This window comes from Brassica napus, chromosome C5, assembly GCF_020379485.1.
Source record: "Brassica napus cultivar Da-Ae chromosome C5, Da-Ae, whole genome shotgun sequence".
Lineage (NCBI taxonomy): Eukaryota > Viridiplantae > Streptophyta > Magnoliopsida > Brassicales > Brassicaceae > Brassica > Brassica napus.
The window spans coordinates 8,980,589-8,995,877 of NC_063448.1; the positions used below are offsets into that span (position 1 = coordinate 8,980,589).

A 15,289-nucleotide genomic window follows, 5' to 3' on the forward strand; every position below is an offset into this window, starting at 1 on the left:
ATTTCTCAAGGGAATAAAATGACATGTGTTGCATGTTCTCTAGGAAAATTGATAGTAAGGCCATCGCCAACCAAAATCGATAAAGAATCACCAAAGTTCCTTGAAAGAATTCAAGGCGATATATGTGGACCTATACACCCACCGTGTGGACCATTCCACTATTTATGGTATTAATTGACGCATCCAGTAGATGGTCACACGTTTGTCTATTATCATCTCGAAATGTGGCATTGCGAGATTTCTAACTCAGATAATCAAACTGCGAACACAGTTTCCTGATTATACTATTAAAAGAGTTAGACTAGACACGCTGGTGGTGAATTCACATCCCAAGCTCAATGACTATTGTATGGTAATGGGAATTGAAGTTGAACATCGGGTGTTGTCATGTTCATACGCAAATGGTTTGGCTGAATCGTTAATTAAGCGTCTGCAATGATTGCAAGACCATTGATCATGAGATCAAAACTTCCAACCTGTATGGGGACATGCCATTTTGCATGCAGAAGCACTCATTCGGATCAGACCAAGTGCATACCATAAGTATTCACCATACAATTAGCGTTTGGTCGAGAACCAAACATTTCCCATTAGAATCTTTGGTTGTGCGGTATATGTGCCTGTAGCACCACCACAACGTACAAAGATGGGACCACAAAGAAGAGGGAATATATATTGTTTTGATTCCCCATCAATTATAAGATCCAGAACCACAGACTGGTGACGTCTTTACAGCACGTTTTGCTGATTGTCATTTTGACGAAAATGTATTCCCAGTTCTAGGGGGAGAAAACAAAATGTTGGAAGTGATATAAAAGGGAGTGTACATCATTGTTATATCTGGATCCTCCATAAGAGTCAGAACTAGAAGTTCGACGAATTATGCATTTACAGAGTATAGCTAACCAGCTACTGATGCATTTGTAGATACCAAGACGGTAACTAAATCTCATATACCAGCTGCAAAATGCTTGCTCGTATCAAAATGCCAAATGAACAAGAAAGGAGGATGAACACGAGAGCCCAAAACACGCCTGAAGCGTGGTAGACCTGTTGGTTCTAAGGATAATAATCCTAGGAAACAAACGAAAGCTGAAATATATGATGCCAACTGGTCTCCATCTGCAGGTGTGAGTACAATGGATCCAAATACTTTTCGTTTATTAAGCGAATCAAGTTCAGCTTGTATTGCATTTTTCCATTGTTCCCAATCTGTCTCTTTTGACATTCAGAACAGATTTGGTTCTGGATCATCGATTTCTTCATTTTTTTTCACTTGACACAATATATAAGCATCATCAAGGTCATTTTGTTCATTTCTATTCCATATCCTTTATTATGGATGTAATTAATAGAAATCTCATGATTATCTTTCGATTCATGATGCTCTGATTCATGATGCTCTGATTCAGCAGAATCCTTATCATTTATTTCTTCCAAAATATTTTCTGCTATTTTGGGTGCATCATATTTTCAGCTTTTTTTGTTTCCTAGGATTCTTATCCTTAGAACCAACAGGTCTACCACCACGCTTCAGGCGTGTTTTTTGGCTCTCGTGTGTCATCCTCCTTTTCTTGTTCATTTGGCATTTTGATACAGCAGGAGCATTTGCAGCTGGTATATGAGATTTAGTTACCGTCTTGGTATCTACAAATGCATCAGGTAGCTGGTTAGCTATACTCTGTAAATGCATTTCGTCGAACTTCTGTTCTGACTCTGTAGTAGGAGGATCAAGATATAACAATGATGGTACACTCCATTTTATATCACTTCCAACATTTTTTGTTTGCTCTCCCTAGAACTGGGAATACATTTTCGTCAAATGACAATCAGCAAAACGTGCTGTAAAGACGTCACCAGTCTGTGGTTCTAGGTATCTTATAATTGATGGGGAATCAAAACCAATATATATTCCAATCTTCTTTGTGGTCCCATCTTTGTACGTTGTGGTGGTGCTACAGGCACATATACCGCACAACCAAAGATTCTAAAGTGGGACATGTTTGGTTCTCGACCAAACGCTAATTGTAGTGGGGAATACTTATGGTATGCACTTGGTCTGATCCTATTGAGTGCTTCTGCATGCAAATGGCATGTCCCCATACAGAGTTGTTGAAGTTTTTGATCTCATGATCAATGGTCTTGCAATCAATTGCAGACGCTTAATTAAAGATTCAGCCAAACCATTTTGGCGTATGAACTGAGCACACCGAATTTCACTTCATTCCCATTACCATACAATAGTCATTGAATGCTTGGGATGTGAATTCACCAGCGTTGTCTAGTCTAACTCTTTTAATAGTATAATCAGGAAACTGTGTTCGCAGTTTGATTATCTAGTTAGAAATCTCGCAAATGCCACATTTCGAGATGATAATAGACAAACGTGTGACCATCTACTGGATGCGTCAATTAATACCATAAAATAGTGGAATGGTCCACAAGGTGGGTGTATAGGTCCACATATATCGCCTTGAATTCTTTCAAGGAACTTTGGTGATTCTTTATCGATTTTGGTTGGCGATGGCCTTACTATCAATTTTCCTAGAGAACATGCAACACATGTCATTTTATTCCCTTGAGAATCTAATCTCCTGGATTTTCAGTGGATGACCATGTGAACTTTCTATGATTTTACGCGTCATTGTAGTTCCTGGGGGCCAGGCGATCATGCATAACGTGAACTCTTCTGGGTTCCGTTCTACTACAAGATTTGATTCGATTTCATCGATATAAGTATGATGTAACCCCGAAGGAAGCTCTGGAAACTTTTCCAATATGTGTTTTCTGCCACATTTCTCAGAAGTTACATACATGTATTTCTTTCCATCCTCAGTTGCAGACTGAGTGTCATATCCGTGAAGATATATGTCTTTAAAACTCAACAAATTCCTTTTAGAACTTGGAGAATATAGAGCATTATTTATGGAAAATTTTGTTCCATTCGGTAAAGTAAAGTTTGCTTTACCAGTTCCTTCAATCACGTCTGCAGGACCTGATATTGTATTGACGACAATCCTTGTTGGTTTTATATCAGAGAAATATCTCTTTTGTCTCAGAATAGTGTGCGTTGTTCCACTATCTGGTATGCATATTTCACGAATCCGTTTCTTGGATTTTGCTTCATTAGCATTCTGATCCATTTCTGAAATTGTCATAAATATAAATAAAAGAAAACATAAAATTCATTCATATAGGAAACACATAATAATTATACAATAGATGATGTTAAAACATCATTATTTGTTTAAAACATGAATAAATAATTATACATGGTAATACTGAAAACTATTCAATACTCTTATCATAGGCATAGCGATTCTCTTCAGGAGTAATCTAGTCCAGCTCATTAGCGAAGTCGGAGGATTCAAGGTATGAAGTCCCTTCAACTTTTCTGTGAGGTTCACCTCTTTATGCCTTTCCTTTTATGGACTCTTGATATAACTTGCACAAATGTGGGGGAGTAACGACAGGTACGGGACCAATGTCCCTTACATCCACATCTGTAACATACAGTCTCACTTTTCTTTGTGGTATCCTCTTCGGTTTCTTTGCCTTTAGGAGGTTGTTCAGATCTAACCCATTGTTAGATCTAATACTTTTAGGATAGTAAGGCTTTCCACGTTTGTTGTTGAAACGCCGACCACGACCTCGGTTGGTCTGGTTTCTCCTTCCCGAATATTCTACCGCCGTAGCATTCACTTCAGGAAATGCCTTGGCTCCCGTAGGTCGGGAATTATGGTTTTTGATTAGTAACTCATCGTTCTTTTTCAGCCAACATGAGTGTTACCATCAATTCAGAAATTGGTGTACCCACATTTTCTGTAAATTCGGGATAAGACGTTGTGTTCTTTGTGGAAAGTATTATATTCTTGTCAAGCATTTCTGCTTCGGTGACAGGTTTACCACAATATTTTAATTGTGCAACTATCCTCAAGATAGTGGAATTGTAATCTCTAACCCTTTGGAAATCCTGAAACCTCAGGGTTTTCCACTCTTCAAGAGCGTGAGGAGATTGATTTCCTTTTGATTATCGAACCTATCTTTCAAGCTTGCCATAGTAACGGCTGGGTCCTCAACGTCTCCATAGTCGTGAGTTAGATTCTCATCTAAATGCTTCTTCAGGAAGATAATCGCTTCGGCTATATGCTCGGGTGGCGATTTGTTACCCCGACTTCTATCGTTTCAGTTATCTTTTTTATTACAAGATAAGGTTTCACATTTGTGACCCATCTGACATAATTTTCGCCGGTTACTTTCAGAGCCGGGACTGGAGTTTCTCGATGTTTGCCATTTGAATTTCTAAAACACAAAATAATATTTTATTAGAACTTCATATTTAAAAACCGTTTTCATTAATCATACAAGCAATTACAAGGAGAAGCGATGTAAAGAAAATTAAACCGATATTCATCTTAATTCACTCGAGTAATTCTCCAACGAATAAACCATAATAGAAACACAAATAAAATGGCACAAAAAAAAAGTGCGCGAATCATCTTTCTTGAAATGAAAAATCGGAGGAGAGCGATTTGAAATTTTTTGAGAGAAGATGAATGTTTTGGATGATGAAATGGAGTGAAAATGAGTTGTATTTATAGATGAAAACACTGTTCATAACCGTTGGAGAAAGGGGAAATTTTTGAAAAAAAATCTTTGTGTGACCGTTGGGGTTAAATCGAGTGTGACTAAAAATCAGTCTGAAAATATCGCATTAAACGGTCAATCAAATCTATAAAATTTCATAAAAGTAAAAAATATGACAATAAAATCATGCGACGGCTCAGCCGATCAATGCAGAGTAATAATAAATTATACGGCGGCTCGGCCGACCAATTAATAATAAACAGAATATAAGGCGGCTCAGCCGACCAATAAATAATAAACAGAATATAAGGCGGCTCACCGACCAATAATAATAAACAGAATATGAGGCGGCTCGGCCGACCAATAAATAATAAACAGAATATGAGGCGGCTCTGCCGACCAATAATAAATTAAATAACTAGTAAATAATATAGGCGGTATTCCGGCCATTATAACATGATATATAAAAATATAGAGGCGGTATACCGACCATTATAACAGGTATAATGATACAAATAATTTTTACCGAATCGCAGAGTGATCGAAACGATCGTTTATATAGAAGAGAAATTCACTGTGCAAATAGTGCAGCGGGCCCATATCTTTTATATTTTTCAACGTTTGCGGCCTAATCTTTCATAACACTCCCCCTTGGGGACCGGTGTCACCATCCACTCTCGCTTAACGTCTATGGTGCCTCGTTAAAAACTTTCTAGGAAAACCCATGGGAAAAACCATAGTAAGGTAAAAAGAGTACAACTACGTAAGCTCCCCCTCGAATGAGCGTCATAGATCCTTCTGATGACGCATTCCAATGTTACGAACATGTTTTCTGAATACTGAAGTCGGAAGTGATTTTGTGAAGAGGTCAGCTGCATTGTCGCATGATTGGACATATCTTATTTCAATCTCTTTCTCTTCTTTACGAGCTCTTGAGTGTATGAGAAGAACTTCGGATAATATGCTTCGTTCTATCGCTTTTGATATATCCGTCCTTTGTTTGAGCAACACATGCTGCATTATCTTCATATAAATAGTTGGCTCCGTATTTTCGCCAATTCCACTGCTATATCTTGGCGTTCCCAGAAACAAACGCTCGTGGCTACTTCTTCAAATCATGCTGAGATCATTGCACTCCATGAAGCAAGTAGAGATTGTATGGCTGAGAAATGAGCCGGCACATCTGTTCAAGCAGCGGATTGGCGAAAATACGGAGCCAACTATTATATGAAGATATGCAGCATGTGTTGCTCAAACAAAGGACGGATATATCAAAAGCGATAGAACGAAGCATATTCATCCGAAGTTCTTCTCATACACTCAAGAGCTCGTAAGAAGAAAGAGATTGAAATAAGATATGTCCAATCATGCGACAATGCAGCTGACCTCTTCACAAAATCACTTCCGACTTCAGTATTCAGAAAACATGTTCGTAACATTGGAATGCGTCATCAAAGGATCTATGACTGCTCATTCGAGGGGAGCTTACGTAGTTGTACTCTTTTTACCTTACTATGGTTTTTCCCATTGGGTTTTCCTAGAAAGTTTTTTAACGAGGCAACATAGACGTTAAGCGAGAGTGGATGGTGACACCGGTCCCCAAGGGGGAGTGTTATGAAAGATTAGCCGCAAACGTTGAAAATATAAAAGATATGGGGCCCGCTGCACTATTTACACAGTGAATTTCTCTTCTATATAAACGATCGTTTCGATCGATTGTATCAACACACACCATTCCTTCTTCTTCTAATAACACATCCTCTCTTGCTATCAGTGTTATCTTCTCATACGGAAATGGATCAGAATGGTAATGAAGCCAAATCCAAGAAACGGACTCGTGAAATATGCATACCAGATAGTGGAACAACGCACACTATTCTGAGACAAAAGAGATATTCTCTGATATAAACCAACAAGAATTGTCGTCAATACAATATCAGGTCCTGCAGACGTGATTGAAGGAACTGGTAAAGCAAACTTTACTTTACCGAATGGAACAAAATTTCCATAAATAATGCTTTATATTCTCCAAGTTCTAAAAGGAATTTGTTGAGTTTTAAAGACATATATCTTCACGGATATGATACTCAGTCTGCAACTGAGGATGGAAAGAAATACATGTATGTAACTTCTGAGAATGTGGCAGAAAACACATATTGGAAAGTTTCCAGAGCTTCCTTCGGGGTTACATCATACTTATATCAATGAGATCGAATCAAATCTTGTAGTAAACGGAACCCAGAAGAGTTCACGTTATGGCATGATCGCCTTGCCACCCAGGAACTACAATGATGCGTAAAATCATAAAAAGTTCACATGGTCATCCACTGAAATCCAGGAGATTTCTCAAGGGAATAAAATGACATGTGTTTGCATGTTCTCTAGGAAAATTGATCGTAAGGCCATCGCCAACCAAAATCGATAAAGAATCACCAAAGTTCCTTGAAAGAATTCAAGGCGATATATGTGGACCTATACACCCACCTTGTGGACCATTCCACTATTTTATGGTATTAATTGACGCATCCAGTAGATGGTCACACGTTTGTCTATTATCATCTCGCAAATGCCAAAGAAATACAAAAGGCATCAGACATCTCAAAGGAGAATTTGAGATGAAAGATCTTGGACAGACACAATATTGTCTTGGCCTACAAATATATCATTTTGTTCATTTCTATTCCATATCCTTTTATTATGGATGTAATTAATAGAAATCTCATGATTATCTTTCGATTCATGATGCTCTGATTCATGATGCTCTGATTCATCAGAATCCTTATCATTTATTTCTTGTTTTTTTCCAAAAGTTTTCTGCTATTTTTGGGTGCATCATATATTTCAGCTTTCTTTTGTTTCCTAGGATTCTTATCCTTAGAACCAACAGGTCTACCACGCTTCAGCGTGTGTTTTGGCTCTCTGTGTCATCCTCCTTTTCTTGTTCATTTGGCATTTTGATACGAGCAGGAGCATTTGCAGCTGGTATATGAGATTTAGTTACCGTCTTGGTATCTACAAATGCATCAGGTAGCTGGTTAGCTATACTCTGTAAATGCATAATTCGTCGAACTTCTAGTTCTGACTCTTTAGTAGGAGGATCAAGATAACAATGATGGTACACTCCATTTTATATCACTTCCAACATTTTTGTTTTTCTCCCCTAGAACTGGGAATACATTTTCGTCAAAATGACAATCAGCAAAACGTGCTGTAAAGACGTCACCAGTCTGTGGTTCTAGTATCTTATAATGATGGGGAATCAAAACCAACATATATCCCAATCTTCTTTGTGGTCCCATCTTTGTACGTTGTGGTGGTGCTACAGGCACATATACCGCACACCAAAGATTCTAAAGTGGGAAATGTTTGGTTCTCGACCAAACGCTAATTGTAGTGGGGAATACTTATGGTAATGCACTTGGTCTGATCCGAATGAGTGCTTCTGCATGCAAAATGGCATGTCCCATACAGAGGTTGGAAGTTTTGATCTCATGATCAATGGTCTTGCATCAATCCACAAAACACTAAAAGAGTGTTGAAACGATTTAACATGGATAAATCAACTCCTCTTAGCACCCCGATGGTCGTTAGGTCACTTAATATTGAAAGTGATCCATTTAGACCACCTGAGGAGAAAGAAGAGATACTTGGTCCGGAAGTACCATATCTAAGTGCAATTGGAGCGCTGATGTACCTTGCAAATTGTACCACGGCCTGATATATCATTTGCTGTGAACCTTTGGCAAGATTCGCTCATCTCCACTCGAAGACATTGGAATGGGAGTAAACATGTTGTTTTCGTTACCTCCAAGGGACAATTGATTTGGGCTTATTTTATCCTAAAAGTTCAAAAGGTCAAATGGTTGGTTTTGCAGATGCAGGATATTTTTTCAGATCCACACAAAAGCCCGATCGCAAACAGGATACGTTTTTTTACGATCGGAGGCACTGCTATATCTTGGCGTTCCCAGAAACAAACGCTCGTGGCTACTTCTTCAAATCATGGCTGAGATCATTGCACTCCATGAAGCAAGTAGAGAATGTGTATGGCTGAGATCAATGAGCCGGCACATCTGTTCAAGCAGCGAATTGGCGAAAATACGGAGCCAACTATTTTATATGAAGATAATGCAGCATGTGTTGCTCAAACAAAGGACGATATATCAAAGCGATAGAACGAAGCATATTCATCGAAGTTCTCTCTCATACACTCAAGAGTTCGTAAGAGAAAGAGATTGAAATAAGATATGTCCAATCATGCGACAATGCAGCTGACCTCTTCACAAAATCACTTCCGACTTCAGTATTCAGAAACATGTTCGTAACATTGGAATGCGTCATCAGAAGGATCTATGACTGCTCATTCGAGGGGAGCTTACGTAGTTTGTACTCTTTTTAACCTACTATGGTTTTTTCCCATTGGGTTTTCCTAGAAAGGTTTTTAACGAGGCAACATAGACGTTAAGCGAGAGTGGATGGTGACACACCGGTCCCCAAGGGGGAGTGTTTTGAAAGATTAGCCGCAAACGTTGAAAAATATAAAAGATATGGGGCCCGCTGCACTATTTGCACAGTGATTTCTCTTCTATATAAACGATCGTTTCGATCGATTGTAATCACACACATTCCTTCTTCTTCTAATAACACATCCTCTCTTGCTATCAGTGTTATCTTCTCATACGGGTATAAAATTTTGCCCTTATTTAAATTTCTTCGATACAATAAAATTCTAGTTTTTTTATAACAAGAGCAACATTATTGGTGGGACAAAATTTTGAGTTCTTAACTTTTATTATTATTATTTTTAGAGTAATAGACATTGTTAAGAGATACTAGCAAAACCGGATACTTTGGAGAAACACCATGATCCGAATCCTGATCAAAATTGAATCATTGAGTCAATTCAAGATCAAACCCTTGAATGATCTGAGAGAAAGGTGGAAGCTTTACTGTTCATTCATCACTTATCCAAATCAAAATACACGAACCTGAGGCTTGATCTCAGCATCTTCGGGTTTCTTGTCAGAGGAAGGTTGTTGTGACGTTGAAGAAGACGCCTTCTGCGGATCTTCTCGCGTCTCCCCTCCACATCGCGTTCTTCGTCTCCGCCACGGGCTTCGCCGGATTCTGCTCCGCCGCCGTGTTCTGCCTGGAGGCTGGAGTGGTTGGGAGAGTAGGGTTTAGAGGGTTTGTGACTGGATTGCTCTACGCCGTGCTCTTCGTCCTCAAGCAGAGATGGTTGTTGGATTTCCCAATCATTCAGGTTTTGTTGCGTCTCTCTCTCTCTGCTTTCTTCTTGACACCCAATCGCCTGCTTCCACATGGCACTTAAGGACCAAACCGAAAACTTCTTAATTAAGGTCCGTTTGTATCCTTTTTAAGTATTTTTGATTTAATTTTCGACCCATAAACACTAAGAAATGGGCCTAAGATAATGTTACCCTAAGTAAAAACCCGAATTGCTCGATTTGGGTTCAATCGCAGATAGTTTTTGGAATCTGTTTGATTTCGCCATGGACGACGCTACTTACGGAGTCTTATCCGAGAGCGATTCGTATTCCGATGATTCTAGCGGCGGAGGTCGGAGGACGAGGCGGCGCATGGATCGGGACTCGGGGAAGGGATGCCGACTTAACCAAGCCTGTCAATTTCGTTTCTACAGGTACTGTTATGCCTAACCAGGAGGTTGTTAGGGATCGTAGTGATGAAATAGATTGTGAGGATAATGTGATTAATCGGTTTGATGTTAATATTAATGAGGAGGATAATCTCTTGTCGGGTGCTTTTGGGAAGAAGATAGCTGAGGGGGCGAAGATGAGAGAGAAGGCGAAGATGGAGAAGAGAGGTGGTGCAAAGGGAGGGAAGAAGGATGGTGATATAGGTAAGTTTGAGAAGGCTACTAAAGGAATTGGTATGAAGCTGCTTGCAAAGATGGGGTACACGGGAGGTGGGCTTGGGAAGAACCAGCAAGGTATTGTGGCTCCTATTGAAGCACATTTGAAGCCGAGTAATACGGATGTGGGTTACCATGATTTCAAGGAGGCGAAGTTGCCTGATTTAAACAAGGTGGAGGAGAAGAAGACTGTTGCGGTCAGTATAAGTTGGAATGATGGAGGAGGGATGAATCTTTGGAAGAAGAAGAAGAAGGCGAGGAAGGAGGCTTATGTCACTGCAGAGGAGTTGTTGGAGAAGAAGCAGGAAGAGGGTTTTGGTGGTGGGCAGACCATTATTGATATGCGAGGACCTCAGGTTCGGATTGTGACAAATTTGGAAAATTTAGATGCAGAGGAGAAAGCAAGAGAAGCAGATGTTCCAATGCCAGAGCTACAGCACAACTTGCCACTGATTGTTGATCTAATCGAACATGAAATTCAGAAGATTGATAGAGACTTGAGGAACGAGAGGGAATCAGCCTTAAGCTTGCAGCAGGAGAAAGAGAGACAAAAAAACGCATTTAGACAACATGGAATATATCTCAGATGAAATAAGTCGGATCGAGCTGGAGAATACGCCTGGGAGTTTGACACTTGATTCACTTGCTAGTCGTGTCGAGGATCTGCAAACAAGTTATCCTGATGAATATAACCTTTGTAACTTGTCCACCATTGCTTGCTCACTGGCCTTGCCTCTCTTTATCAGAATGTTTCAGGGCTGGGACCCTCTAAGAGATGCAGTGCATGGTCTGAAGGCTATATCCTCTTGGAGAAAGCTTTTGGAAGTCGAGGATAATCAAAGTATATGGGTATTATCAACGCCTTATAGCCAACTAGTCTCGGAGGTAGTGTTACCTCCTGTGCGTATAGCAGGCATCAATACCTGGGAACCAAGAGACCCTGAACCGATGCTTAGATTTTTAGAGACATGGGACAATTTGCTGCCTTCATCTGTCTTGCATACGATTCTGGACACAGTAGTGCTGCTAAAACTGTCAAATGCTGTTGAATATTGGGATCCTCGAAGGGAACTTGTCGCCATCCATATTTGGGTGCATCCTTGGTTGCCAATACTTGGTCAGAAGTTGGAGTTTCTGTATCAGATCATTCAGATGAAATTGAGTAGCGTTCTTGATGCTTGGCATCCTAGTGATCCTTCCGCCTACACTATTCTTTCTCCATGGAAGACGGTTTTTGATGCTACAAGCTGGGAACAACTTATGCGACGTTACATAGGTCCCAAACTTCATCTGGCCATGCAAGAGTTTCAGATAAACCCGGCAAACCAGGATTTAGACCGGTTCAATTGGGTTATGAAGTGGGCATCTGCAGTGCCGATACACCTGATGGCTGATTTGATGGAGAGGTTCTTCTTCCCCAAATGGCTGGATGTGTTGTACCATTGGTTACTTTCTAAACCGAGGTTCGAAGAGATCCACGAATGGTATTATGGATGGAAAGGGTTATTCCCGCAGGAGCTTTCAGCAAACGAGAGGATCCGGATTCAGTTGAAATGTGGTTTAGATATGTTGATGGAAGCTGTTGAAGGAGTTGAAGTGTCTCAGCCAAGGGCAAAGGCACAAGATAAGAAACACTTTGAGCCGGTTCGGGCTCAGGCTAAGGCTCAGGTGGATGACAATGAGGTGCTGAGTTTGAAAGAAGTGTTGGAAGTATTTGAGCAGGAGAAGGAGTTGCTGTTCAAACCTAAGCCGAATAGAATGCACAATGGTCTTCAGATATATATGGGTTTGGGAATGTGAGTGTGGTTATTGACTCAGTGAACCAGAAGCTGTCCGCTCAGAAAGATGGAGGCTGGTTTCTTGCAACTCCTGATGACTTGTTGAGGATGCACAACAATGCAACTGTTTCTGGAAAACGATAGATTACATTTATTTGTTTATTAATGGAAGGTACACATGTGGTGGGTTATGATCAATACTCTAAATTCATCCATCGAAGCTTCGAGTTCGTGGTAAGGATTATGACATTAACTAATTGCTCTTTAATCATTAAAGTTTCACATCGCTTTCTTTACCATCTATCTAATCGATCATTTAAAATGATTTATCACTTTCAGTTTTGTTTCTTATTATTATACAGTTACTGAACGATATAATATATAATACAAAAAGGAGAAATCTGTCACTATAAGCAGTTAAGTTGTCTTTGTGTTTCTGGTTTCCTAATATTTTTTCTTTTGTAATTGATGTCTCTGTCAACTATCAACTTCGTTGTTGAGCTTTATATTACTTTCGATGGTATATACTGCAGAAAAAATAACTTCAAGAAAAAAGTGGTATGTATATGCTGCACAGAGCATGTATCAAAACATGTTGACCTAAATGTATATATAGATAGTATAAATACATTATATTCAGACTATATTATATCTCTCATGATACACAAAGGGAAAGAAATAAAGAAATTTTGGATTTTGATACCCAAGAAAATTTGCAAAAGATGAAGAGAAGAGTGAAATGTAAATATGAATCAACTTTTCTTCAACAAGCACAGATATCATGCGAGCAATCTTGGCCACAATTATCACCTTCGATGGAGTCAGAAAATCCTTTGTTACTTGAGACTGCAATGGTTATTACGTTCTCCTCTGGTTCAGCTTCTTCCGGTTCAATAAGATTCTCTCTGAGTTCACTCAAGTCTTGGTCTGTCTGTGTCATGAAGCTATGTAGAATGGAAAAGCAAGTGAAACAAGAAAACACTAGATTGATTGCAAACAAGGCTATGCAGAGGATCACAACGATACAAGTGTAAGCATCCATTCTTCTTGGGAACTGATCATGATCGTGTTGGTTTACCAGAAAAAAAAACACAGAATCTATTCAAATGGAGAAATCAAGAAAAGTGGTGGAACCAATTTATGTGTATATTGATTGATTATCTGGTCCCCTTGGGAGATATAAGAAGAAAGCTTGTAAAATCTGAAAATGTTTAGTGTTACACATCTCTTTATAAGAAAAAACTTAGGATAAAGAGTACAAATTATATATTTTGGGGTATGCGGTGGAGAGATTTTTCAACGGATAAAGGTGGGTAAGCATGACAAGAGCATTTGTCTCTTTCTTTCCTTTCCACAAAATATGTTAAGTTCCTTAAAGGAAAAAAATCTATAAATTGTTTTAAGAAATCATACTTCACTACACATTTCGGAGTTCTAAAGAAGTTTAAGCACATAATTATGAAAGAGAGACATCAACTTCTTTTGTGTTTTCAGATTAGTGAATTGCGTTCTAAGGTTATTTTTGGCTTCAACTGCACATTTCCATCATGGTTTGGCAATAACATTTGAAAAGATCATCATCACCATGCATGTCTATTTCAGTGACCGGTTCGTTCAGGGTTTGCGAAAAGAGTTTTCTTATACAAATAATATTTGGTGATAGCATTCAGTATGTAGCTTAAGCGTGGATAAATGATCTTTAGCGAACTTTTTTTTTCTTGCAAGGCTTTGAAGACTTCTAAATTTGATTATGTATACGTCAAGAAAACCATTACTACAAAATAAAACTTCATTTTAAAAGAGTAGCTTTGTGGCAATCTGAATTAGTAAAACTAGACTTGTTCTTCCACGGACCACTTATCTGATTCACAGATTAATTTGTCGCAATAACCACACAACTTTATCATTGATTACTTGCATTATCTAGAAAGGTTCAAAATGCGCCGATCTATAATATAAGTAACGTTCTGTAAGGACAGCTACGATCGAGTTCGAAAGCCATGAACGAACAAAATATAGAATATAAAAAGCTTAGACCTTAACTATTTGCTTGATCGTTGTCAACACTTCAAGCGCTTTGAACTTTCTCCTTTTGGATATCAAAACTTTGCCCAATTCATACATCAAGAAATTCGAAAATATAGATTGAAAGACATATATGCATCAAAACATAGTTGACATTTGATCACGAAAGTCAAATCTTTTTTAAAAACATGGCAAGCTTAAACCAAGAACGTGCCAATGACTTCCATGAAGTACAAAAGAGATTCAGATGATTAATCTAAGAACCTTCAGCAGCTGAGGTGGGCAATTCTTAGTCTTATATCCCGCCATTCCATTTTTTTCATAATCCCAAATTGAGATAAAAGAAAATAAACTAAAAGACAAATGCATAATGTTTTGAAATGGTCTAAAAAATGAGAAACATCGGTTAAAAAATTTCGTGACTTATAGGAGTCATCTTTGTTGCTTGGAAAAGTCGGTATGATTGATTCTTCAAAGTCATGCATGAATGTTTAGATACTAAAACATCAATTATCCATAGAAAACTTGAGGATTCAAACGATCTGGAAGATATGAAACATGTCTTTAAAACATAACGCACATAATCCACCAGCATGTCAATGCTCGTTCAAGAACGAAGGAAATGATATGTTTCTGAGCCGAACCGCTCTGGGCCGGGTGGGTACAACTTTGTTTATTAGCGAATGTTTAGTTTCTCTCTCCCTCTCTGGGGCCTTGCTCGAGCGGCAAACACGTCTCAGCGTTCTTCACAGTCCACATATAGTCCCCTGCAGTATTAATATCAGGATGATCCTTCTAGTTTTGTTTCTTACCGACTAATCCTTGTACTTTTTATAAAACATAATCACCCCTAACTTTGGTTCATCACAATGTTCCTTGTTTAGTTACAGATAGTCCCTTCACTTTGTTTTATGGTGTTACTAATGATAATACTCCCTTGATTTTTCTTTATCACTCTTATGTTTTGGTAGTATGTTTATTTCCTCATTATGGAAGTAATCTATAG

General features: G+C 38.8%; 2 protein-coding genes and 1 pseudogene across 2 annotated transcripts; 1 reads left to right on the forward strand and 2 right to left on the reverse strand.

Annotated features, from left to right (window-relative positions):
• Positions 1–9,359: 9,359 nt before the first annotated feature.
• LOC125587510 lies at positions 9,360–9,911 on the reverse strand. The gene is made up of 2 exons (XM_048758196.1): positions 9,576–9,911; positions 9,360–9,462 (listed from the first exon to the last, which is right to left on the reverse strand). Exons 1-2 carry the CDS (start codon positions 9,908–9,910, stop codon positions 9,420–9,422), a joined length of 378 nt encoding a protein of 125 aa, XP_048614153.1. The 5' UTR covers position 9,911; the 3' UTR covers positions 9,360–9,419.
• Positions 9,912–10,005: 94 nt separating this feature from the next.
• On the forward strand, positions 10,006–12,583 carry LOC106447221 (annotated as a pseudogene).
• Positions 12,584–12,814: 231 nt separating this feature from the next.
• Positions 12,815–15,092, reverse strand: BNAC05G13230D. The gene has a single exon (XM_048758197.1). It carries the CDS (start codon positions 13,298–13,300, stop codon positions 13,022–13,024), a length of 279 nt encoding a protein of 92 aa, XP_048614154.1. The 5' UTR covers positions 13,301–15,092; the 3' UTR covers positions 12,815–13,021.
• Positions 15,093–15,289: the final 197 nt, after the last annotated feature.